Source organism: Podarcis vaucheri (assembly GCF_965113315.1).
Source record: "Podarcis vaucheri genome assembly, chromosome: 8".
Classification (NCBI taxonomy): Eukaryota; Metazoa; Chordata; class Lepidosauria; order Squamata; family Lacertidae; genus Podarcis; species Podarcis vaucheri.
This window is the reverse complement of record NC_138766.1, coordinates 78371580-78396833: the sequence shown is the minus strand read 5'-3', so window position 1 is coordinate 78396833 and position 25254 is coordinate 78371580. Positions and strand designations below refer to the sequence as shown.

General features: G+C 45.0%; 1 protein-coding gene across 3 annotated transcripts in view; it reads left to right on the top strand.

The window, feature by feature from the left end:
- The window catches only part of SAMD12 (sterile alpha motif domain containing 12), a 228109-nt gene extending 215214 nt beyond the window's left edge, over positions 1–12895 (top strand). For all 3 annotated transcript variants that reach the window (XM_082235995.1, XM_082235993.1, XM_082235994.1), the window contains one exon: positions 8151–12895. In XM_082235995.1, the coding sequence (XP_082092121.1) occupies positions 8151–8173 (23 nt within the window). In that variant the 3' untranslated portion in view covers positions 8174–12895. The remainder of the gene's footprint in view (positions 1–8150) is intronic.
- The last annotated feature ends 12359 nt before the right edge of the window (positions 12896–25254 follow it).

Below are 25254 nucleotides of genomic sequence, written 5' to 3'. Positions count from 1 at the left end.
TCACCTTTTTAAAAATGCTGACAAATGTTTCGGCACAGGGGTTGTGTACCTTGCAACTTCAGAGGTTTGCCGCTGAGCCTTTGGACAGGTACCTCTGAGATCTTTTCCACTTCCAGAATCTGAAGGCAGGAACCAAGTCGTCTCTGCAGCAAACCTTGACTTCAGCAAAGTTCATGAACCACCATGTTAGTGCATAGTCAAATGTACAGTTTACTTGAAAGTTGTGCTCTTTGATCTCCAGAGTTGCTTTGATGCCTCTGCAGACCTCCCAGCAAGCTAGGCTTCTCTATTCCTTGCAGTGGGGATGTGTGTGAAGAATTCCTCCTCCTGGAGGAAAGGGGGAAGACTCTCTTTTAATGGGAACTCTGTAGGGCCAGGAATACGCAGAGCTGCTCTCACACTACCCGATACCATACCCTCCAATATTTCTTCGATGAAAACAGGGACATCTAGTAGTAGTAGTAGTAGTAGTAGTAGTAGTAGTAGTAGTAGTAAAGCCTGCCCACCTAACTGTGTTGCCCCAGCCACTCTGGGCAGTTTCCAACATATATAAAAACATAATCAAACACACAAAGAAACAGAGCTCCACAACAGGTTAAGGCTCGCTCTCCTTCTCTCTCCTTCTGTCACTCTTTTCTGCCTTATCTGTGTAAAACTGTCAAAGGTTTGCCCCTCTGTAAAACACACCACACACACACACACACACACACACACACCTCTCACAGTTACAGATAGGTAGCCGTGTTGGTCTGCCATAGTCAAAATAAAAAAATTCCTTCCAGTAGCACCTTAAAGACCAACTAAGTTAGTTCTTGGTATGCGCTTTCGTGTGCATGCACACTTCTTCAGATACACTGAAACAGAACGAGGTTGTGGGCTTTGTTTGTTTGTATGTTGTTGTTGTTTTAAAAGCAAGGATGATGAGAATTTTGAGTCTGGTGTTGCTCTAATTACCCGAGGACGCGTACATGCCGTTTACTAGAATATATTTTGGATGAATACATTTATTGTTGTTTTTTCTGCAATCCAGTTGAGTCTCATAGAGCAGCTGCAATAGCCTCTGACTAATTGGCTTTACCAAAGGCTACCTGCTGAGAGCATCTGCCAGGACTTCCATTCTCCCCAAAATGCTTCATCTCAGAATTGCAGGCTGTATGTTTTGATCATCTGGCCTCACAAACAAACAAAAAAAATCCAACATCGAAATCAGATTGATTATATTCTCTGCAGCCAAAGATGGAGAAGCTCTATACAGTCAGCAAAAACAAGACCTGGAGCTGACTGTGGCTCAGATCATCAGCTCCTTATAGCAAAATTCAAGCTTAAACTGAAGAAAGTAGGAAAAACCACTGGACAGGTAAGATACAATCTAAACCAAATCCCTTATGAATACACAGTGGAAGTGAGGAACAGGTTTAAGGATTTAGATTTGCTGGACAGAGTGCCTGAAGAACTATGGATGGAGGCTCGCAACATTATACAGGAGGCAGCAACTAAAACCATCCCAATGAAAAAGAAATGCAAGAAAGCAAAGTGGCTGTCCAACGAGGCCTTACAAATAGCGGAGGAGAGAAGGCAAGCAAAATGCGAGGGAGATAGTGAAAGATACAGGAAATTGAATGCAGATTTCCAAAGAACAGCAAGGAGAGACAAGAAGGCCTTCTTAAACGAGCAATGCAAAGAAATAGAGGAAAGCAACAGAATGGGAAGAACCAGAGATCTGTTCAAGAAAATCGGAAATATGAAAGGAACATTTCGTACAAAGATTACCATAATAAAGGACAAAAGTGGTAAAGATCTAACTGAAGCAGAAGACATCAAGAAGAGGTGGCAAGAATACACAGAGGAATTATACCAGAAAGATATGGATGTCTCGTACACCCCAGGTAGTGTGGTTGCTGACCTTGAGCCAGACATCCTGGAGAGTGAAGTCAAATGGGCCTTAGAAAGCACTGCAAATAACAAGGCCAGTGGAAGTGATGGTATTCCAGCTGAACTGTTTAAAATTTTAAAAGATGATGCTGTTAAGGTGCTACACTCAATATGCCAGCAAGTTTGGAAAACTCAGCAGTGGCCAGAGGATTGGAGAAGATCAGTCTACATTCCAATCCCAAAGAAAGGCAGTGCCAAAGAATGCTCCAACTACCGCACAATTGCACTCATTTCACATGCTAGCAAGGTTATGCTTAAAATTCTACAAGGAAGGCTCAAGCAGTATGTGGACCGAGAACTCCCAGAAGTGCAAGCTGGATTTAGAAGAGGCAGAGGAACCAGAGACCAAATTGCAAACATGCGCTGGATTATGGAGAAAGCCAGAGAGTTCCAGAAAGACATCTACTTCTGCTTCATTGACTATGCAAAAGCCTTTGACTGTGTTGACCACAGCAAACTATGGCAAGTTCTTAAAAAAATGGGAGTGCCTGATCACCTCATCTGTCTCCTGCGAAATCTCTATGTGGGACAAGAAGCTACAGTTAGAACTGGATATGGAACAACTGATTGGTTCCAAATTGGGAAAGGAGTACGGCAAGGCTGTATATTGTCTCCCTGCTTATTTAACTTATATGCAGAATTCATCATGCGAAAGGCTGGGCTGGATGAATCCCAAACCGGAATTAAGATTGCCGGAAGAAATATCAACAACCTCAGATATGCAGATGACACAACCTTGATGGCAGAAAGTGAAGAGGAATTAAAGAACCTTTTAATGAGGGTGAAAGAGGAGAGCGCAAAATATGGTCTGAAGCTCAACATCAAAAAAACGAAGATCATGGCCACTGGGCCCATCAACTGGCAAATAGATGGGGAAGAAATGGAGGCAGTGAGAGATTTTACTTTCTTGGGCTCCATGATCAGTGCAGATGGTGACAGCAGTCACGAAATTAAAAGACGCCTGCTCCTTGGGAGAAAGGCGATGGCAAACCTAGACAACATCTTAAAAAGCAGAGACATCACCTTGCCAACAAAGGTCCGTATAGTAAAAGCCATGGTTTTCCCAGTAGTGATGTATGGAAGTGAGAGCTGGACCATAAAGAAGGCTGATCGCCGAAGAATTGATGCTTTTGAATTATGGTGCTGGAGGAGACTCTTGAGAGTCCCATGGACTGCAAGAAGATCAAACCTCTCCATTCTGAAGGAAATCAGCCCTGAGTGCTCACTGGAAGGACAGATCGTGAAGCTGAGGCTCCAATACTTTGGCCACCTCATGAGAAGAGAGGACTCCCTGGAAAAGACCCTGATGTTGGGAAAGATGGAGGGCACAAGGAGAAGGGGACGACAGAGAATGAGATGGTTGGATGGTGTTCTTGAAGCTACTAGCATGAGTTTGATCAAACTGCGGGAGGCAGTGGAGGACAGAAGTGCCTGGCGTGCTCTGGTCCATGGGGTCACGAAGAGTCGGACACGACTAAACGACTAAACAACAACAACAAATCTCTTTTTTAAAGAAGAAGAAGAAGAAGAAGAAGAAGAAGAAGAAGATGATTTGATATCGTACTCATTCAAAAAAAAAGTGTCCTGGACTTCCGGTGAGGCAAACTGATGAGCCCCTAAGGACTGCGAGCACCAACAGCGCTGCCTGGCTAGTCCCCATGCCTCACCCTACCCCCCTCCTCTCCCCCCCCCACTTCCTCCCCAACCTTATACTGTACAGTGGTACCTCGAGTTACAGATGCTTCAGGTTACAGATGCTTCAGGTTACAGACTCCGCTAACCCAGAAATAGTACCTGGGGTTAAGAACTTTGCTTCAGGATGAGAGCAGAAATTGGGCGGGGGCGGCACGGCAGCAGCGGGAGGCCCCATTAGCTAAAGTGGTGCTTCAGGTTAAGAACAGTTTCAGGTTAAGAACAGACCTCCAGAACGATTTAAGCTCTTAACCCGAGGTACCACTGTACTCAGCACTAATGTCTCACTACAAATGCAACTGATTTGTAAGAAACTGTACAACCTGGAAAAAAGAAACATGTACTTTTAGAAACCAAGAAAATATTTAATAACATTTTATTTTTATTTTTAAAGTGTCCTCGCTTTGGTTTGAAAACAGGTGACATTTTCAAATCTGGACAAAACCAAAGCTTAGGCGTAATTTCAGGTGATTGGATCTTTTGTCCAGGGTTTCAGGCAGGGGACATTCCCAGTCCTTCCGAGAGATGGCAAGGATCGAACCTGGGACCTTCTGCATTCAAAGGAGATGCTCCAACACTGAGCCATGTCACTTCCTGTACAAAACTTCCTGGCTATAGGCCCAGCTGTGAAAATGTTGCTGCAGTTCTTTGGAAGTGGAGAAAAGCCCTTCAAATGTGACATTAGCCATCGATTTCAGGTTCCTAAGGACCTCAACTTTCTTTTTAAAACAATGTAGAGCAGCTTTATGGCCCCTTATTATTGTGGAGATATGCTTGAAAGTGCTTGGCCAGCGCTTGAAGAAATTTCAGAATCCGGAGGGGAGGCTGGATAAGATCTCCGCAGGTCAGGGGGCAAGGCCTGGCATTGCTCTTTGCCCAGTTCTGTGGTGAATGGGAGCAGATCAAATTACAGAAAATAAGCAGGCATATGCAAAGTTCATCCATTTGCATGATTTATACGTTGGCGGAATTTGGATTTTTAAAATAGAACTCCCAGTTAGTTTGGCGGAGACTTTGACACGTGCATGAGTGTGAATTTTAAAGCGTTGCCTACGCAGTTCCTGATTATTGCTGCCCCCGAAACCCCTCCATCCTTGATCCGGCCTGGAGGACAGAATGAACCAGAGGCTCTTGTTGTTTCGTTTTCATACTGCTTTTCCCATCAAGTAGCTGAGCTGTTCAAAACCACCTTTGAACTGGTGTACCGTCGATGCCACTTATCAGTGGATTGCTTTGTTAGAACGTTGTGCAATAAATAAAAAAATACATGCAGCAATGTCCGGATTTGTACACAGGGGGCCAGGCTTGGAAATTCTATTTGCCGGCAATGTGACCTCAATACAGGAAGCTTAGGGCAGTAAACTCCCCCTGACATTCCACTGTTCAGTGAAAATCAGAATCAAATGCAGCCTTAACCTTAATGTGACCCACGGGAAATTACTGGAACCCGGAGCCATCCTTGCCTTTGCCCTGTCTCATCCGTAGCTTCTTGGCAAAAATACGCTAGCTTGCAACAGTAATTCTCTTGCGGAGCATCTGTTTGCTGGCTGCAAGCCATGGCTCTTTGGGTGTATATTTTATTTATAAGCGATCTTTTATCAGGAGTTGAGTACATGTAGAACACCTATACGCAAGGTGTCTAATTACAAGTCGTTGGGGGCTTTTCTCTATTTTTGGCAGGACATGGGGACGTTTGCAGGATTAAAGTGGAGGGTCCCCGTTTAAGGTGCTGCTACGAATTGGCAGCTTCCCTCTCTTCGGCCATCATCTAAAATGCCTGCCAATTCATAGCATGCCTCTTCATTGATAGCAAGCCTCTTCGCTGAGCTTTGTAAAAATAAGAATAAGCGTCAAGACGTAACAAGCAAAACACTCAGAATATTGGCATCCCAGGAACACTCTGGAGGAGAATTAAACTTGCTTGTTCCTCATCAGTTGGGATCCTTATATGTTGTTGAAAATTGTGCACACATTTTGCAGATTATTCTAAGACAGAGCTCCTTCCAGAAGACATGAAAAGTCTGGATATTGAAGGGGGTGCTGGATATTGAAGGGGGTGCTTGATATTCTTTGGCCAAATCAGTTTTTCCTGAGCAGTGTCTCATTAAGAGCTGGGATACTCCATGCTCCATCCTATTCTGATCAAGGATTTATCACCAGATTTTGCTGTGGTAGAGTTAGCCCTTCATTGAAAATCAACCCTGCAATAATTCACCCTGTGAATTCGCAGTTTCACTTCTTATCCAAGTATACACAACTTGTGAGTTGAGCTTTTTAAGCTTCCATATGAACACAAGGGGGGAAAGTTGGATTGTTCTTCACACAAAAAGGAACCACAGAGAAAACAGCGTTACCAATAAAATGCCCAAAAGGGAGCTAGGGATGTTGTTGTTCTTTAGTCATTTAGTCGTGTCCGACTCTTCGTGATCCCAAGAAGCAGGCGTCTTTAATTTCGTGGCTGCTGTCACCATCTGCAGTGATCATGGAGCCCAAGAAAGTAAAATCTCTCACTGCCTCCATTTCTTCCCCTTCTATTTGCCAGGAGGTGATGATCTTAGTTTTTTTGATGTTGAGCTTCAGACAATCTTTTGTGCTCTCCTCTTTCACCCTCATTAAATTAAATTAGGACTAGGAGTGTTTTATTAGTATGTGTTTGTGGTGTTTATTTTACCTTTTGAACATTTTGTCCTTACCTCAGCTTTCATTCCTACGTCGTAAGTCAGGAGTGGGCAACCATTTTGCCCCTGAAGGGCCACCTGCCAGTAGATGTGGCTGGACACGTTCACACTTTTGTTCGCCCACATTCTCATAGGGCCTTACAGCAACAATCCATCTAGCTCAATATTGTCCACACTAACTGGCAGCAGCTCCCCAGGGTTTCTGGCAAGGTATCTTCTCCATCTGTACATGGAGATGGGAGACTTGGGAACTTCTGTACGCAGAGCAGAAGCTTTGCTGCTGACCTTCTCTCTCACACTCATTCTCTCACACAAACAATCCTGGATTTCCCTTCTGGCTGGAGAAAGGCAGGTCCTTATCCAACCCAGCAGGGACAGCAAATCCCTTTGAAAGCAGAGGTTGTGCTGGCGACAGGCCTGGAGCAGATCTTCTTTGGAGAAGAACCATCCCAGCTGCAGAGTTCATAAAAAGTAAAACAAAACAAAAGTAGATTGGGCTAGAACCCTGTTGAAGCAATTATCAGTTGATGACTCATGTAAGTTTTAATCTGCTAATTAGTAGACCAAATATGCATACTTAGCATATGGTGGGACATTCCTGAGGGAGGTGGTTAAGTTATGCATGTGCACTGCAAGGCCCAGGAATAGGGAACCTGTGGCCCTCCAAAATGTAGTTGGACTACAGCCCCCATCAGCTAGGCTGGCTGGGGCTGGTGGGAGTTGGAGTCCAGGATCTGGAATGCTAAGTGTGCATATTCGATCCACTAATTAGCAGATTAAAACTTACCGTATATGAGTCACCAACTGATAATGGCTTTAATAATTGCTTCAGGTGAGGGTTTCCAAAGATGGTTGTTGTTGTTTTTCAAGTGCTTGCTTTTGCCTAGTGCACTTTTTTGACTCTTAAGTGCACTTTGACTTTTGACTTGATCAAAGTTGGGTGCACTTTTTGACTTTTAAGTCGTATGGTTTCCATTGAACTGGCTAAATGCCTCACCTGGGGATGCCTGCGATTGACCTTCTGCATTCAAGGCAGATTCTCCACGACTGAGTTGTGGCTCCTCCCCAGCCAAATGTGGCCACCAACCAACTTTGGGGTACAGTGTAATAATAATAATAATAATAATAATAATAATAATATTTAATTTATATCCGGCCCATCTGGCTTTTAACAAAGTATTAAAATACAGTAGTCTGTAAAACATTAAAAGCTTCCCTAAACAGGGCTGCCTTCAGATGTCTTCTAAAAGTCTGGTAGTTGTTCTTCTCTTTGACATCTGGTGGGAGGGCATTCCACAGGGCGGGCGCCACTACCGAGAAGGCCCTCTGCCTGGTTCCCTGTAACTTGGCTTCTTGCAGTGACGGAACTGCCAGAAGGCCCTAGGCGCTGGACCTCAGTGTCCGGGCAGAATGATGGGGGTGGAGATGCTCCTTCAGGTATACTGGACCGAGGCCGTTTAGGGCTTTAGAGGTCAGCACCAACACTTTGAATTGTGCTCGGAAGGAAAGGTTGGATGCAAGGGGGAAATGGTCCCAGGTGATTATCTGAAGGCGCATGAGAGGGCACCAATTTGCTGGTGCTCAGCAGGTCTTGGTCTGGTCAGTGAGTGAGTTGATGGGAGACCTCCTGGCTGCCTCGTGTGTACTGCCTTGGATTCCTGGCAGGTGGAATGCAAATGCAGGAAAATAAAATAAAGCAAATATATGCCTGGGCACGCTTTGCTTTAGCAGTTGTGTGATTTGTGTAATGTAGCCTTGACCTTTTGTTTCAGCTGCGATGTGTTGTAATTGCCTCTCTTTGAGCTAAGCATCTACTTACGGATTGTCTGTTGTTGTTGTTTTTAACAGCCTCGGCAGAGAGCTCTTCGTAAACCGTTGCCAGCCTCTGAAGCTGCTGCCCTGCCAGATGACTCCGAAATGAACTTTTTTCTCCACGAGAAATCAAACAGAAATACGGCATGAAGCGATGGCACTGCCAAAAAGAAGACCGCTCTCGAGAACTGGAGGAGTAGCCAAAGCCCAGCCCGTCTCGACAGCGGGATAAAACATGAAGAATCTTCGTTTGCTCGAGGGATTGAAATAATGGTGCTGACTTTCTCCGGCTTGTCATTGGTGGACGCTTTATGCTGGAAAACCTCCTTCTGATACTCATCACTGTGCATAAACTCCGTGTTCCCATCAGGGAACTCTCTGACTTTCACTAAAAGTTCTGGGTTTGGGGATTCCGTTTTAGGGTTTTTTTGGGGGGAGGGGCGGTTCTTTAGCATGACAATACTGGATTATATTATGTATGCAGACGGCATGATGTTTATGGGATGGGTTGGGCGGGAAGTTCCATCTCTGCGAATTCACTGGAAATGTTCACGATTATCCTTGCTCCCTGATAGGAATGTCGGCATATCCTGTATGTGTTAGTGATGCAGCTGAATGGTAAATTCCACCCTATGGTATCGGCATTCCATACGTGATCTCCACACAGATGTTCTCACGGATTTGGTTGTGCTGTGGGAAACCTTCGGAGGACGCATCTGTTAAAAATGAGTTTCATGGACCTCCCTTTCACTAGGATTGTACCTTAAGTCTAGCTCATGATTTGCATCCTTCACCGATTCCTGCAAGTTTTGGTCTGGTAACTTGTCTGGATGTTGTTAGGCTATTTTGACACTTTACTTATAGAAGTAGTAGAATGACAGCACGTACATTTCTTTGCTGCACTAATTCCTCCCACCCCCCAAAAATGACAAGTAAGACTCTGTTGTTTTGATGCATGTTCAATAATAGAGGGAAAGAAAATATTCTCAGATAAAATAGATTGCTCTCTCGTTGAAAGAACCCCTTGTTTTTGATGATGAAGACAGCTGTATCATTGTAAAAACAGTGAGGTGATTCCTGAAGCATCCTCATCACACTGGGTGAAACCATCTTTTCCTTTCTCTTTATCCTTATGGGGTTTTTATTTTAAAATATATGCATTGTTTTGCAGGGTGACCTCTGAAAAACCTGCACTCATCTGTAGCAAAAGCCAGCTGTACATAGTACTGATTGGCTAGCGCATGGAACGCCATGAACACCACCTGACCACCCGCTTTTTCTCCCTGGAACAGGGATGCTCGCCAGTTTTTAACAGGGGGAAAATGGGAGAAGGTGAACCTAGAGATGAATACACTTACATATGCTATTTTAAATAAAATATATCCCCCCCAAAAAAAACCCCACACTCTTTAGAAACAGGACTAATTGCTTGATCCAGGGTTTGACTTGTAGGCGAGGAAGATATTGCGACCACTTTTTAAACGTTATGTCTGTCTTCACCATTAGAAGCAATTTGTGCCGACGGTCGAGAGTAAGAATACTTGGGGGGCAGGGAAATGACTACCTTACCCCTTTTTTGTTTTTAGGTACATGGATAAATTTTGCAGATTATGATGTTGAAAGTTTAGGAATGAAGACTGCAGTTATTTATAGGATGGTAAAATTAACCACCAATCACTTCCAAGTCTCTTTGGAGGACTGAAGCTTTCAGAAAGCAGAGCTTTCCCAAATGTGTTCCTGAGCAGGTCAGTCCAGTGACATTTTCTTCCTTTGACCAGCTCAGTCCCTGGGCTTCACATCTTCCTTCCATCATATGTGCCATATTGTCCTCAGATCTCTCTTGGGTTAGCCTGATAACTCACTGGCGGTAGAGTAAGCCAAAAATCCCAAAGGCCACAAATATTTTGGAATTCTTCAATAGAGTGTCAAGGAGCCATCTATTAAACTATGTTTTGTTTCGAATCAGAGCTGTCCCTTTTTCAGCTTAAGCCTCTTGCTGTCATAAAATGCTGTCTTACTAGCAAAACTGTTTACTTTCAACATAACTGTAGCTGGCTCGAGACTGTTGCATCTGCACTGAACTTAGCTCAGCACCGTTCGTTTTCTAGGTTGCCAAAGCAGAGCGGCTTAATTTCCATCCATAAAAGTGCTTTCCATCCAGTTTCCTATTGGAAACAAAACTTTCAGTAGTGAAAGATAATGGTAGCATCCATAGGAAACCCAAAGGTCTAGATCCTCCTAGACCTTAAATCAAGAGATAGGAACTCTGCAATTGATCTCTCTTTCTCCCACCTGATAGACTGTTACACTTGCTGAGTGACTTTGAATATATATGAACTTCCATGTAATTCATGCATTGAACTTTGTCAATCCTACAAGTTGCACCTTAAGAAACCAGCTGTTCTATGAGCACACATGGATCTTGAACTCCTCACCTCTTTTCCTTCTTGTGATCACTTGCGATTTACACTTGTAATCACTTGCCATTGGCAGCCCAGATGCAGCAATGACTTGTGGACTTGGCAGCCTTCACAAAAGAACCCCAGAAACTCAGCATCTACGCATTTGCTAAATCAAGATTGGTCCATCTCAGCATAGCCTTTAGCCTTACAGCGGTTGCTATGGCTGACCTGCTTTGAGGAAGAAATCAAAACCCATATGGATTTAGTAAGCATCTCACTTTGTCCTGGTCAAGCACTTGTATCAAATTGCCAATGTTTTCTCAATCTGGCCCTTGAAGCTTGACCATATTTTTGTTATTAGGCTTCTTCGTTTGTGATTTTCCACACAGATGATTTAGTGTGTTCTGCTACCTGGAGGAAAGAGTCTTTCTGAATAAAAATCATGTCCCAAGCATCTGCATTGTTGTGGAGGGCGAGTGGTTTGCAATGCTTTGTGATGTCCATGCAGAATGTACACATGCTAGCATTGCAAGCCAATTCCGACTGCTTTTCTGGTGCTGTGGCATTGTTCGTGTCTGCTGAGCTTGACAGCAGCTGCTGGTTTAGAGGTGTAAAAACATGACATGAACGTTCCCTAGGAAGGGGACAGGTGTGTTTTGCGGAAGTAGTTGAAGGCCACAGGTGGTCTTCAACTAAGTTTTACTCAGGGTCAACCCACTGAAACGAATGAACGCTGGGTCCATTAAGTTCAGTGAGTCTAGTCTGAGTAAAAGGCAGTTGACTACCACCCTGGGACAATGTGGTTGAACTTGGCTCTTCCATAAAAATAATCAATTGCCCTTTGTGTTGCACAATACAGTCTCTGATACTAACTCCTGTATGGGACCATGTCTACAACCAGTGCCTCAGATTATTATTGACTAGTGATGAACCTACTTCTGTGTGTGCCGAGGGGAACTAACTGGTTTCCTTGCGCACTCTCTCAGCACTTTCCTCTTCCACCAGCAGCTGTCCGTTGCGTGTACAGCCTTCGAGCATTATCAGACTCCCTTAGTAATCCATGTGAAGACCCTCAATGAAGTGTTACTGTAAAAAAAGAAGAGTAGTCCTGATAGATCAGACCCAAAGACCCATCTTTGGTCCAGCATTTGGTTTCTAACTCTGACCAGCCAGTCACCTCTAGAAGCTCAGGGTGTGAAGGCCTCCTTCATTGTTTGTCTCCAGCATCAGGAATTTAATTAATCGACCACCCTGATCTGTCGTCCTTTTCCCTCAGGGTTAGATGGGTTGGTTTCTGAACGAAAGAATTATGTTAAATACAAACAGGAGAGAAAAGGCATTTGCAGGCTCAACGTGCAGAGAACATCCTTTGCAAGATTTCCCCTTAGTGAAGCTCCTCTCTGGACCCTTTCCAACATGTCAACATCTGCCATGCCCCTTGCTGAACTTCGGGTGATATTTAGCTAAGTTTTGCACAGAGTAGTCCTATTTAAATTAATGGACCAAATTTAATCAAATACCACCCATAGTTCTCTAGCTGTCATCACCCTGCAGCGATTTTCCTATCTTGAGGAACTCTTTACGTGTTGACTTGCATGCTGAAGACACCTACCATTAAAGTCTTGTGTGTTGCAACGATGGTGCATGTTCTCAGTCCACGTGGGGCTGGGCCTGTTGGGTCTCATCATGGGCCCTTGTGATTTGAGGAAGCACACCCAATAACTGAGTGGCGGTGTCAGCTAAGCTGTTTTTCAGGAAATTGTGCCTGCCATTGTTGACCCAACTCAGTAACCTCCTGAGGAACACCAGGGGAATTTTAAAGCACAGTTTGAAGTTACATCTTTCTCATAACCTTCCTCTTCTGTTTTGTGGTGATTTTTTTTAAAAAAAAAAATATTCCAGGATGATTTCCAGTAACGAAAAAAATACGTGAGCTGTTATGTATTGTTATATAGGCCTAGAAACTAAATGTGTTCTCAGGTATTACCATTACCCAAAGATGAGGGTAAGCACTGGGTAACCAATATAACGGCTGCCATTTTGTTTGTGTTTGAGGGGTATACCCACAAGTCTTTGCCATACTTGCTTCCATTCCACAGTCACCATTGTTGGCCTGACTGTCCGTAGTGACACCTTGGGGCATAGACCAGCCAAAAGGACCTTCAAACTCTTCTCCTCAGCTAGGCCCTTTGGGTTTCAATCAACTGTTCTCATTCCAGTCCTCTAAAATGACAATTGGAAAGTATGTTTCTGTTGCTCGTGTTTCCTCCGAGGTCTTGGGCAAGGTGGAATTCATTCTGAGATTTGGTCTGGGCAGAAAAGCCCTCATTTGCAAAATGACCATGAGATCCAAATAAAAGTCTGATCAACTACAATGTATACATGCTTATCCCTGGCATAATTGTCATTATTTTGTGGTGCTTTTACTTGGGGGTGGGGAGGTAAGCAAGTTTCAGAGTGCTGTCATCAGCTGCTGGCTGGTTGCCCAGGAAAGTATAAAGACAAAGGTTTCTTACTGTCCTCTTTTATTTCAGTATTTACAGAGAGAGGCTATAGAACCCAGCTTCTTGGTGAATGGTGTTATCCCGAGTGAATCTCCACACACACACCCATCTCTCCCACTTCCTCGTTCGTCACTTCTATGGCTGCTGCTACATGCCCTCTGTCTTTGAGCTCTTTGCTCTCCTACTTTTAAGACTTGCTGAGTTCTGGGAGATGGAGGACCTGGGATACTTTCTAATAACACCATTTCATCCAGCTACCTCTCTTCTTCTGCCCTCCTCTCCCATTATTTCCCAACTCTTCCCTTCATCTGCCTCTGAGCTGTGACCTTCCTCAAAACCCCTGTTGTAAATCTATACTGTCTTCCTCTTCCTCCTCCATGGAAGGGTCAGGATGGGGAGGCGGTCTCCAACATTGCCCTAGCCCTGACAGCAAGGTATCTGAAGATAGCTTTGGAACCAGCTCTGTGTTGTTGTCATGGCTCTGCCAGAATACTTCGCTTTGGCGTCATTCACAGAATCACAGAGTTGTGGAGTTGGAAGGGACCACGAGGGTCATCTAGTCCAACCCCACGCAGTGCAGGAATCTTTTGCCCAACGTGGGGCTTTGAACCCATGGCACTGAGATTAAGCGCCTCGTGCTCTACCGACTGAGCCCTTTGTCTGTTGCCCCATGGAATTCCATGGGAAACAGACCAAGGTTAACCATTAGAATTTTTTTTTTATTCATAAGAGAATGAAAAACAAATATTTTGCTAAAGGAAGGGTGTGGGTAAGAGCAGTATTACTTATGATATGACATTATGGGGAGGTTACTTTTGTTTTTGCACAGAAAATTTCAGAACAAGAGGTCTCGCCTCTCAGATCATCCGCGTTCCACCAGACTCACAGCCTGCTTCGACTCGCAAACCAGCTGCAACAAAACATGTCTCTCCTGCGTCGGTCTCTACAGCCACAGTAGGTGCTGCAACTTCCCAACAGTTTGACTTCAACCCCCAAAGGCGCATTCCTCCATCGTCTCCAGAGACAGACGGATGCCAGCAATATGTAAGAGACGGTAAATTTTACTCAGAGGAAAAGGCAACACAAGTAGATTCCCACAAAGAGCTGGACTGATTAGTACAGGAAATCGTAGGAGAAAAAACCCCAAAACAAAACACCTAAGGAGTGTCTTTTTCTCAGCTCCTACTGAAATCCAGCTTTAAATCCTTAGGAAATGAGTTGGGACTAGATTTAATCTCTGCAGAGAAGCCAGCTGAGAAGGCAGCAGAGAGGGAGAGAGAAAGTGGGGGAGGCAATCAGTTTATATTCCTGTTGGTTCAGGAATTAATTATGGTATTCCCCTGTTGCTTTTGGTGCTGGGTGGAGTCTTGACTCTCCTTCTCAGATCCCATTCTGGAGAAAAAAGGAGGCTGATGCTGCTCCCAGCTTTGCAATGCTCAGTTCCTCCATCAATACCAAATTGAAATATTATTAGGCGTCATCCAGGATGAACTTGAAGAGGAAAATATCTTTTCTGTTTGTGGTTAAGAGTAGGTTCCAAACATCTCTCTAAGTACCTATTATGACAAAACCATCTTATTGCTACCAAAGCTTCCTTTTCAATCATTTTAAGCACCTTGAAGCGAAGTCAGCTATTTGGCATCATCAGTCCCCAAATTAATGACTGCCCCCCTTTTTTTTTAAAAAAAATGTTTATTTATAGAAATGAAAGAGATCAATACTGTCACCAAAAAAAACCTGCGTGTGAGCAGTAAAAAGATGAGCAGGGTGGAGCGAATCCTATTGATCCTACCCAGTGAAATGCTGAAGGGGCTTATGTGTGGCGTTCTGCCTTGTTTATTTGGAGTCAGCGCTTTTTGTGTAACTTGCTTCCCCTTTGCTAGTCCTCCGTCTGATCCTTTGTTTGTTTGCTTTAGCAAAACAGATGTCTGGACTATTTGCACCGCTGATTCTCAAGCCCTCTTTTTCCCAAAAGCCACAATTTTCTGTTTCTTCCCTTTGGAATGAGATGGCTCTTGAGTTATGAGTTGCCTCTGTTCCAGATCAATCCTGTTCTGTAAGTAGATGAGCTTCCAACCAATGCTTTTTTTAAAAAAGAGAAAAAATCCATCTGCAAGAGGAGGACATTTATCACATCCCCCTCCTACCCTAATCTGCCCAGCAGGTCTTTGAGCTCCACTGACCCAGATAAGAGGGTATCCCATGATAGCCTGTGAAGTCAGAAAGTGTTTTGAGCTTCATGAGATAGTGGAAATACATTTCGAGAGAGGTTATTATGAGCGCTCTCTAGCCGGCACTATCATACCCTTAAAAAAAGAGAGAGAGACATTGTGTTCGTCAGGAGCTCCTGAAAGTAAGATGGTTGCAAATTCTGGGAGGCAGGGACACTGGGAAAGAGTAAGAAGTTGTGTTGATGCTGTTGAATTGTGTAGGGGGTTTTCTCCATAATGTAGCTGGACACTATAAATCAGAACGTTCACATGAAAATATCAGTCAGCATCGAAAGGGGAGGTTTGGTGATTTGGGGAACCTAAGAAGAATTCCCCCCCACCCCAGGTGACCTATCTGGTCCAGCGTCCTCTGTCCTATAGTAGCCAACCAGACTCATTCGACATCCATGCATCCAACTGTTGTTCCCTAGCAACGGATATTTGGAGGCGAGCGTCTCTGATCCTGAAGGTACTATATAGCTAGAATGTCATGTAGCCACATCTGTGGCGATCACACAGGGTCCCCGGACGTTTCACCATTTATTGATCCCTGTGCTGCCACTCTATTCCTCGCTGCCACCACCCAGCCCTACCTGGGACAATACTGAGTCCAGTCAGGGTTAAATTGAAACATAAACTTCTGTTTATTTATTGCAGTTTAACAAGCGTGTGGTTTCATAAACAGTATTAGTCAATTACATTCATGGGGTGCCTATCCAGACCTATAACTTCCGCTACCTGCTTTCTCTCTCTAAACCACCTCTGAGATATTTACTTGTCTTCCTAGCCCCTAAATGTTCCTGACTCAGCTTATTCCGCTACACTAACTCAACCTACCCACCGACTCCATCCCTATTCACTCCCACTCCAACCAACCACCCAACTCCCAACGAACTCCCCCCTTCGCCCCTCCTAGAGCTGGTTTTATAGTCCCACTGACTCCACCCCTCTGGTCCTGACTGGGCAAGCTGTTTAACTATTTCACCTCCAGCACTCTCTCATATGCTAACGTCACAGACCTGTCTGGTCCAGCAAACTCTGTCCTATAGTCACCAACCAGATGCATTCGACATCCATGCATCCAACTGTTGTTCCCTAGCAACGGGCATTTGGAGGCAAGCTTCTCTGATCCTGGAGGTACTGTATAGCTAGAATGACATGTAGCCACATCTAACTGTATCCATGAAATGAGGAGTCACTGTAAACGGGGAGCAAAAGTGTTCAGTCGTTAGTTGGGCCCCTGGTTGGTCCATGTGCCAATATCGTCACGATTCAATTGTGGCCAAACCATAATCCTGAGGAACTGCCCCAGCAAACCCTGGTGCCCCCAGCAATCCTGAGGAATCCACCATTCCTGCAGAGCTCATTGACATGAGCTTAGTGTTCTTATTGCCTGTTAGACTCCAGCTTTCATTGTTCACATCTAATTTGCTGGTCTGCGATTTATGTTTGTGAACTTCAGTGCCACGGGTCCGATAGAGAATTTGGAAAAGAAGGATGCCATGTGTCTTCTGCTCAATACAGTGGTACCTCGGGTTACATACGCCTCAAGTTACATACGCTTCAGGTTACAGACTCCGCTAACCCAGAAATAGTACCTTGGGTTAAGAACTTTGCTTCAGGATGAGAACAAAAATCACATGGTGGCAGTGTGGCGGCAGCAGGAGGCCCCATTAGCTAAAGTAGTGCTTCAGGTTAAGAACAGTTTCAGGTTTAGAACGGACCTCCGGAACGAATTAAGTACGTAACCAGAGGTACCACTGTAAAAGCCCAAGCTAGCATGCCATGCGGAGATAGCCACAGCCAGTTTCTAACATTTGGATTCTGTCTACTGTGGAAAGAGTAAGGATTTGTTGAGTTCCCAGGTTTCTCTTGTCTTATTCATTTCATAATCCTATGTTTCCTTGTGCTAAATATGGATGTGTTTTGTTTTCGGATAAACATTACAACTGACCCTTATATTCCCAGGCAATCAGACAGGTTGAACTCAGGTTGTTACAATGGCTCCTTGTTGGAGGATATCTGTGTTACCAGACAGTCCCATAAATTAGGGAGTAGAAGCTAGCTGCATTCTGTTTATTTGTTGTTTGCTTGTTTGCCTGTTTTTGCAGCACAGATGGTAACAAAGCCGTTTACAGAACAATCAATTAAGGGTGATCATCAATCAAATAATACAGTGTTTAAAACAAGCCAACCACAAGTAAACACACAGGGTGGAATTCAGTGTAGCATTCAACCGGGTAGGCATGAGCAGAACAAGATTTGCTGGCACAACAGGACTTTTTCCCTTCTTCTCTTCCTTTGCACCTCCAAATCTGTTTTAGGGGCACCCCAAGCCTCCCAATTTAAGGGGCAAGGAATCAAAACTTCAACAGGGGGGATGCCTGTCTGCCATTCAGTGTTTTTTCTGTCAGGAAATCCCTCAGTCCTCTTCCCTGACTTAAAATCCCCAGGGTTCCTTGGCCAGAGAGAAAGCTTATTAAACTAGTTTAAGCCTAGGATAAGGGAGAAGATCATTCTGTTCACATTTTAATGCCAGCCTACCAAAGCCACCCTTTCCTGGACCAATATGCAAAGTGAGACACAGCTATCCTTCAAAATCTGCACTTCTGTGGATTTTGTGATGCAATTCTCCAACAAAAAGAAAGAAAGAAAGAAAGAAAGAAAGAAAGAAAGAAAGAAAGAAAGAAAGAAAGAAAGAAAGAAATGCATATATCAGGAAACTATGTACAGAAAAGTGTGTATATTGGAGGAAATTATGCCCCCCCCCAAAAAAAACCCAGGGGAAGTTGCTTGTAAAAACATTAATATTAGGCAAATTTGTTTGCAAAAAAAAATCTATATTAGGAAATATGCATGCAAAGATGGCATACAATTTATTTCCGCAGACTTTTTTTTACAAAAAATAAAAATTGCAAGCTTATACAGAAATGGGGCAACTTAACTTGAAATTGGGGGGGAAATGAGAAACAGGGAAAGGGAAATGGGCAGAATTCTCCATCCCTAGGTTAAGCTGTGTGATATTCTTTGGAGCTGGCATGAATGAAATGTGCAAAGTATCTGAAATAAAGTTGGGATATTACAAAAGTCCAAACCCAGATAGAAATAACGATTTACTTTGTATCTCCAGGGTGACTCCAAGGTACATTTCCGAAATAATTGCATCTTTCACTTTTTGCATGACTTGAGGGCTGTCTGGGAAATGGCAAGCGAAGACCTTTCCAGAAACGATGTAAAATCAGCTGATGAAGACCAGCGTAACTTGAGTGGCTCCTGGAATTAAACCAATATAAGCGTAAAATATGTGAGGCAGACCAAGGACTGTCGGATGGTTAGAAAGGCAGCGGATGTCTTCCAGTTGGGCCCATCGCTATGACTTCTGCAGCCTTCTCTGTGCCTCAATGAATAAAGGCACATACCATACCTGTACCCTCACCCCCAGACCCTTTAACTCCAGACCAACAGGAACTGAGGCAGCGTTGGGGTCCAGCAATGGGTTCATAGTTGGCAGAAGAAGTTTTTGTGTGGTCGCCAATAGCTTCACTTTTACCCAGGAGGAGTTTTTTGACAATCACTCATAACTGAGTTTTTCATAAACATGGTTTTAAAAGTGAGTCTGTAAGTGACTGCGGAGGCCAATTCTGGATACACACGCCCTTCCACAGTGGGGACATAGGTTTACGGACCTATGATCATGTTGGGGGTTTGCCAAGCATGCCTTCCTCTTAGTGCATGTCTCCCTTTCGTCCTGAGTTTGAGCGTCTTCAAAGTCCATGACACCTTTGGTAAAGGCTGTTCTCCAATTGGAGCGCTGACAGGCCAGTGTTTCCCAGTTGTCGGTGTTTATACAGTGGTACCTCGGGTTACAGATGCTTCAGGTTATAGACGCTTCAGGTTACAGACTCCGGTAACCTAGAAATAGTACCTCGGGTTAATAACTTTGCTTCAGGATAAGAACAGAAATTGCACGGCAGCGGTAGGCCCCATTAGCTAAAGTGGTGCTTCAGGTTAAGAACAGTTTCAGGTTAAGAATGGACATTTTTTTAGATTTACCTTGAAGAGAGTATTTGAACCTCTCTTGTTGACCACCAGCATTAGGTAAAGGTAAAGGGACCCCAACCGTTAAGACCAATCGTCGACGACTCTGGGGTTGCAGCGCTCATCTCGCTTTACTGGCCGAGGGAGCCGGCGTTTGTCCGCAGACAGCTTCCGGGTCATGTGGCTAGCATGCCTAAGCCGCTTCTGGCGAACCAGAGCAGCACACGGAAATGCCGTTTACCTTCCCCCCAGAGTGGTACCTATTTATCTACTTGCACTTTGATGTGCTTTCGAACTGCTAGGTTGGCAGGAGCAGGGACCGAGCAACGGGAGATTACCATTTTAAAGTTTGGAATAGAGTAGTGGCTTTGGAAGATGATGATCAGGCATCCGCACAACATGACCATTCCAACAAACTTGATGTTGAAGAATCATTGCTCAATACTGGTGATCTTTGCTTCTTCCAATACACTGGCATTAGTTCACCAGTCTTCCCAGGTGATGTATAAAATTTTTCAGAGACACTGTTGATGGAATTTTTCAAAGAGTTGGAGATGGCGTTTATAAGTGGTCCATGTTTCGCAAGCATATAGTAAGGTTGATAGTACAATAGCTTTGTAAACAAACATTTTGGTTTGCAAATGTCCTGGTAGTCAACCAGAGAAGGGCCAGGAGTGAATTGGACCCAGCATACGACCAGCAAGCAAGAGGAACTGAAAGAAGTTGCATACACACCAAACATTTGAAGCACAAGGCTTCCTCCAAAGAATCCTAGGAACTGTAGCTTTACGCCTCACAGAGCTAGAATTCCCAACAACCTTGAACTACAGTTCTCTGGATTCTTCAGGGGCAGTTGTGTTCTTTAAATGTATGGTGTGGACATAGATGAGACAATATACACTTCCCAGTCTCTTCAGAGCATTGGAATGGGCAACATCACCCTATAGGGCAGGGATTTGCCATGTGGTGCCTTCCAGATGGACTCCAACTCCCATCAGCCCCAGTCAACTTAGCCTTTGGTCAGGGATGATGGGAGCTGGAGTCCAGTCACATCTGCAGGACCACAGGTTCCCCACCAGTGTGGTGTAGTGGTTAAGAGCGGTAGTCACGTAATCTGGGTAACCGGGTTCGCGTCTCCGCTCCTCCACATGCAGCTGCTGGGTGACCTTGGGCCAGTCACACTTCTGTGAAGTCTCTCAGCCCCACTCACCTCACAGAGTGTTTGTTGTGGGGGAGGAAGGGAAAGGAGAATGTTAGCCGCTTTGAGACTCCTGAAGGGGAGTGAAAGGCGGGATATCAAATCCAAACTCTTCTTCTTCTTCTTCTCCTTGCTGTAGGGCAGTGTTTCTCAACCTGTGGGTCCCCATATGTTGTTGGACTGCAACTCCCATAATTCCTAGCCAGCTTGACCAGTGGTCAGTGATGATGGGAGTTGTAGTCCAACAACATCTTGGGATCCACAGGTTGAGAACCACTGCTGTAGGGCTTATAGCTTTAGACCAAGATTCACTGAGTTGCAATTCAGGGATCTAGATCTAGAGATCCAGATCTGAATCCTGATTCTTCTCTTCTCCATCTCAGCACTGGAGAAAAGTAAGAATCTACTGGGTTGCTAGCGGCAGGATAATTAAAGCATAATTCATGAAAAGATGGCAACTGCAATGGGAAATGTCTCAAATAACGTAACATTTGGATAAGCCCTCAGGCTATTCCTACTGGGATCTTAAAAAGCAGCACCCCTGTGTCTAATTCTATACCCCTTTTCCAGCATTATGGAGGTTAATTTGTAGAGCGGTATTTTTCTCCCCTGCAGACAGGATACTGTGATGTTCAGTGCATTATACGGATATCAATGTTAATTCTGTGTACATTTGTTAATTATGTTTGTTAATTTCTTCTGTTTTCAAAGGTTCTCATAATTACAGGAAGCCAGGGAGGAGAGGGAGAGGAAGCATCTTTTAATGAAAACAATTTAATTATCACACGAGTCCCTTTCAGCGTGATTTTTGGGAGATTTGGAAATCTGCTTTCTCGTTTCATATCTTAGACAGTTTTGTACTCTGCGTTGTTTGACCTCATTTCTGCATGGCAATGTTCCTGAAATATGGAATTTATTTATCTATTTTTTAAAAAAGAAAACTGAAAGTTTTGCCTTTGTTGATGCTTTAAAAAACAAACAAACCCAGGCATGGGAGTAGATTTAATAGCTTCAAAGGTGGGGGGAAGTAGCAAGGTTAATGGTGTGCCATACATATGAATGAAAAGTAGTGCTGAGATAAGTCGACTTGAATCCAGTTTTGGCTTAAGTTGCAGGAAGACCCACAGGATTCTGTAAATACCTGCTCTTTGGTCATCACTTTTGCTTTGCAGAAGGAACATTACAGAACATTTTTGAAGGAAGGATGATTTAGTAGATTTAGTAGACCAAACCCATGGGCTACTTCCCTTCGTGGATAACCTTCTAGGGGGCTGTATGTCAAGCAGAGCTGTATGATAAAATGGGCATATTATTATTATAAATTAAATATGTACACTATCCTTCATCTGTAGATGTCAGGGTGGTTCATAACATACTGGTAGCAACAGAAGGGATGCTTACTCCAAGCCATCCTGGTTTCTGGAATGTCCTGTTTTTCCTTAAAGGTAAAGGGACCCCTGACCATTAGGTCCAGTCGTGGCCGACTCTGGGGTTGCAGTGCTCATCTTGCTTTATTGGCCAAGGGAGCCGGCGTACAGTTTCCGGGTCATGTGGCCAGCATGACTAGGCCGCTTCTGGCGAACCAGAGCAGTGCACGGAAACGCCGTTTACCTTCCCGCCGGAGCAGTACCTATTTATCTACTTGCACTTTGATGTGCTTTCGAACTGCTAGGTTGGCAGGAGCAGGGACCGAGCAATGGGAGCTCACCCCGTCGCGGGGATTCGAACTACCAACCTTCTGATCGGCAAGCCATAGGCTCTGTGCCCTATTTTCATTGGAGAAATTTTGGAGGGTCAGTACAATAGGTTACATTCCAGCCGTACAAAACTCAGACTTTTCTATGCACATTACATATCTCTTTGCCTGCTTTCCAAGCAAACCCTTCCAGACCAATTAAATTAAATTTCCCTGGAGAAGGACCAGCCATGTCGGATCCATAACTGCCTCTTTTCCCTACCCCATTGCTCTACTTCTGTTGCTCCGCCCACTCCCCTCCTCTGGCTCCGCCCACTGCTGGAGTGCGGCCCCCTCTGGACAGTTGTCCGTAAGGAACAAAAAAGCTTGCCCATCCCTGATCCATAGGTTTTACACCTTCTGTTTTCCAAAGGATGCAGCTACGTTAGCCTGAAATTAGTGAGTTATAATACCATAAGAGGGAGTGTGCAGCTTGCATTTATATCTGTGGTTTCATTTTCCCTTCTCAAATGGAGCATGTTCCAGTGCGCATAGTACAGCAATCGGTGGTTTCGGAGCGAAAATACCCTTTTCTGCATATGCTTTGGCAAGCGCCGACAGGCCTGCATTCCGATGCCGTGAGGAGAACAAAGGGTTATTTCTGCCTCCTCGGTTCGGGCACTGCTCCTTGTCCTCCTCATGTAAAATGAGTCCTGTATAGCTTGTCTGTTGTTCTGGCAATTCGGGGGCAACTCAAGCTTTTGTCAGAAACTCAAGCAATTGTGACTCCAAATTTATAATTCCACCTGGCGATAGCAGCTGCTCATTCTTTTTTTTTTGTAAAAAAAAAAAACTGCCTTGGTGGAATGAATACATATATATTCTGTGTTCGCTCAAAGAGTTGTATTCCGCCTACCCTCCTCCTTCTCTTCCATGCACCACCAGGAAAAAAATTAAGCCATCTTAAACATGTTCATTTAGCTACAGAGCTTCTGCTTCGCACTTGCTGCACCAAAACTAGCTTGGGTTAGTTTGCATGCCGGATACAAGGACTCAAGTGGACAGATCCACATGTCAAAGCATATCCATGGCACATGTAAATCACATGACTTTCCCGAAGGGTCCTGGGGACTGTAGTTCGTTATGGGTGCTGGAAATTGTTGCTCTATCTATAAGGGGGAAACTACAGTTCCCAAGATTCATTGGGGATTGTCACGGGCTCTAAATGGGCATTGAATATGCTTAAAAGGTATCGTGTGGATCTGCCCCCCATGTATTCCCAGTTTCATTATTATCAGGGGATGATTAGCTGCTTGTGCTTAAAATGGTGCCCCTTCAGAGTTTGTGCGGCCCCACAAACCTCTGTGTGTGACAGAGCTCCTCAGACATGTCTGCTCTAGTCACTATTAGAGTCCGACAGTGGCTGTTTGCGGAAACGCCTCCAACAAAGAAGTTCCTTAACGGAAACACGTCTCCTGGACTCACGACGTGACAGCTTCCGACGAAGCATGGGTCTCCCTGCAGTTGCTTCTGACACCTCCCCACTATTTTCGCTGGACGTGTCTCTCACCCCTTTCTCTCCCCTGCTTCCTGCCTGCGTTGCTGCGTCTCTCTCAGTATTACTGAGATCCTCCTCCAGAGACCCCGCGCTCCCCCTGCTGGTCCCTGCTTTGGCTGTTGAGTCTCTCCCCGTCTCTGGGAGCCCTATCACCTCCTTTCCCTCTGATGTCAGTTCCCTGACATCCACCTCCCCTCCAGGGCCCCCTTCCCCCCCGCCCCCTCCCTCTCCTCTGGGCGGTGAGGAGCTGAAACCCCGAAACGAATCCTCTTCATCTTCAGACGTCTCGAACATTTCCCTCCATCGGTCTTCGTTCCGACTCGCTGAATCCTCCTCCACCTCGGAATCAGAGAACCCCTCCAACTCCTCTTCTTCGTCGGTGGTGGCGAAGTATTCCCTCCGGAACCTCGCCACTGGCTGGGGTTTACGAGGGAATCTCTGATGAAAAGTTTCAATTAGAACCTCGTCATCTACATCCTCTGCCCTGACCCAGGTGTTTTCCGACTCCGGTTCCCCTTCCCACATTACCAAATACTCTACTTGCTCTCCCTTCCACCTGGAATCTAGAATCTCCGCTACATGGTAGCTGTGTTCTTTTTCCTCCATCGCTGGTCCCCTATTGACCCTCCCCTCTCTGTCCCCTATATACGGTGACAGCAACGATCTGTGGAACACTGGGTGCAACTTCATGTGGTTCGGTAACCGGAGTCTGAAAGCCACTGGGTTGACCTGTTGCGTGACTTCAAATGGGCCCAGTCTTTTGGGTCTTAACTTCTTACAACCTCCTTTAAATGGTAACCCTTGGGTGGACAGCCACACCTGGTCTCCCACCCTAATGCTTTCCCCTTCCCTTCTGGTTTTGTCTGCCTGCCTCTTATATTCCTCCTTCGCCCGGTTTAAATTAAGTTGGAGTTGGCGATGGATCGCTTCCATTTCTTCAACGAACTGTTCTGCTGCTGGAACGCTCCAGTTCTCCCCCTCCCCCCCTGGGAAGGCTCGGGGATGACACCCGTGATTGGCCAAAAAAGGGCTCATCCCCGTGGACACGTTCTCTGCATTGTTGTAAGCAAATTCTGCCAACGCCAGCTTCTCCACCCAATCATTCTCTCTGTCATTAACATAACACCTCAAATATTGCTGGAGGACACCATTAGCTCTTTCCGCCTGCCCGTTGGTTTCTGGATGACGGGCAGTAGAGAAATTAACCTCTACATGCAGTAAGCTCATGAGCTTCCTCCAGAACCTGGAAGTAAATTGTTTCCCTCGGTCCGAAACCACCCTCAAGGGGGCGCCATGCAACCTAAACACATTTTCCACAAACAATTTGGCGGTTTCTTCTGCTGTGACCGCATGTGAGCAGGCTATAAAGTGGGCCATCTTGGTTAACAGATCTACCACCACCATAATGGCTGTTTTCCCTTTGGACCTGGGCAGATCAGTCATGAAATCTATTGCCACTGCCTCCCACGGTCTTTCCGGCGTGGGTAGTGGTTCTAATAAACCTGCCGGCGCCCGCCTCTCCCCCTTGGCTCGTTGGCATCGGTCACACCCTCTC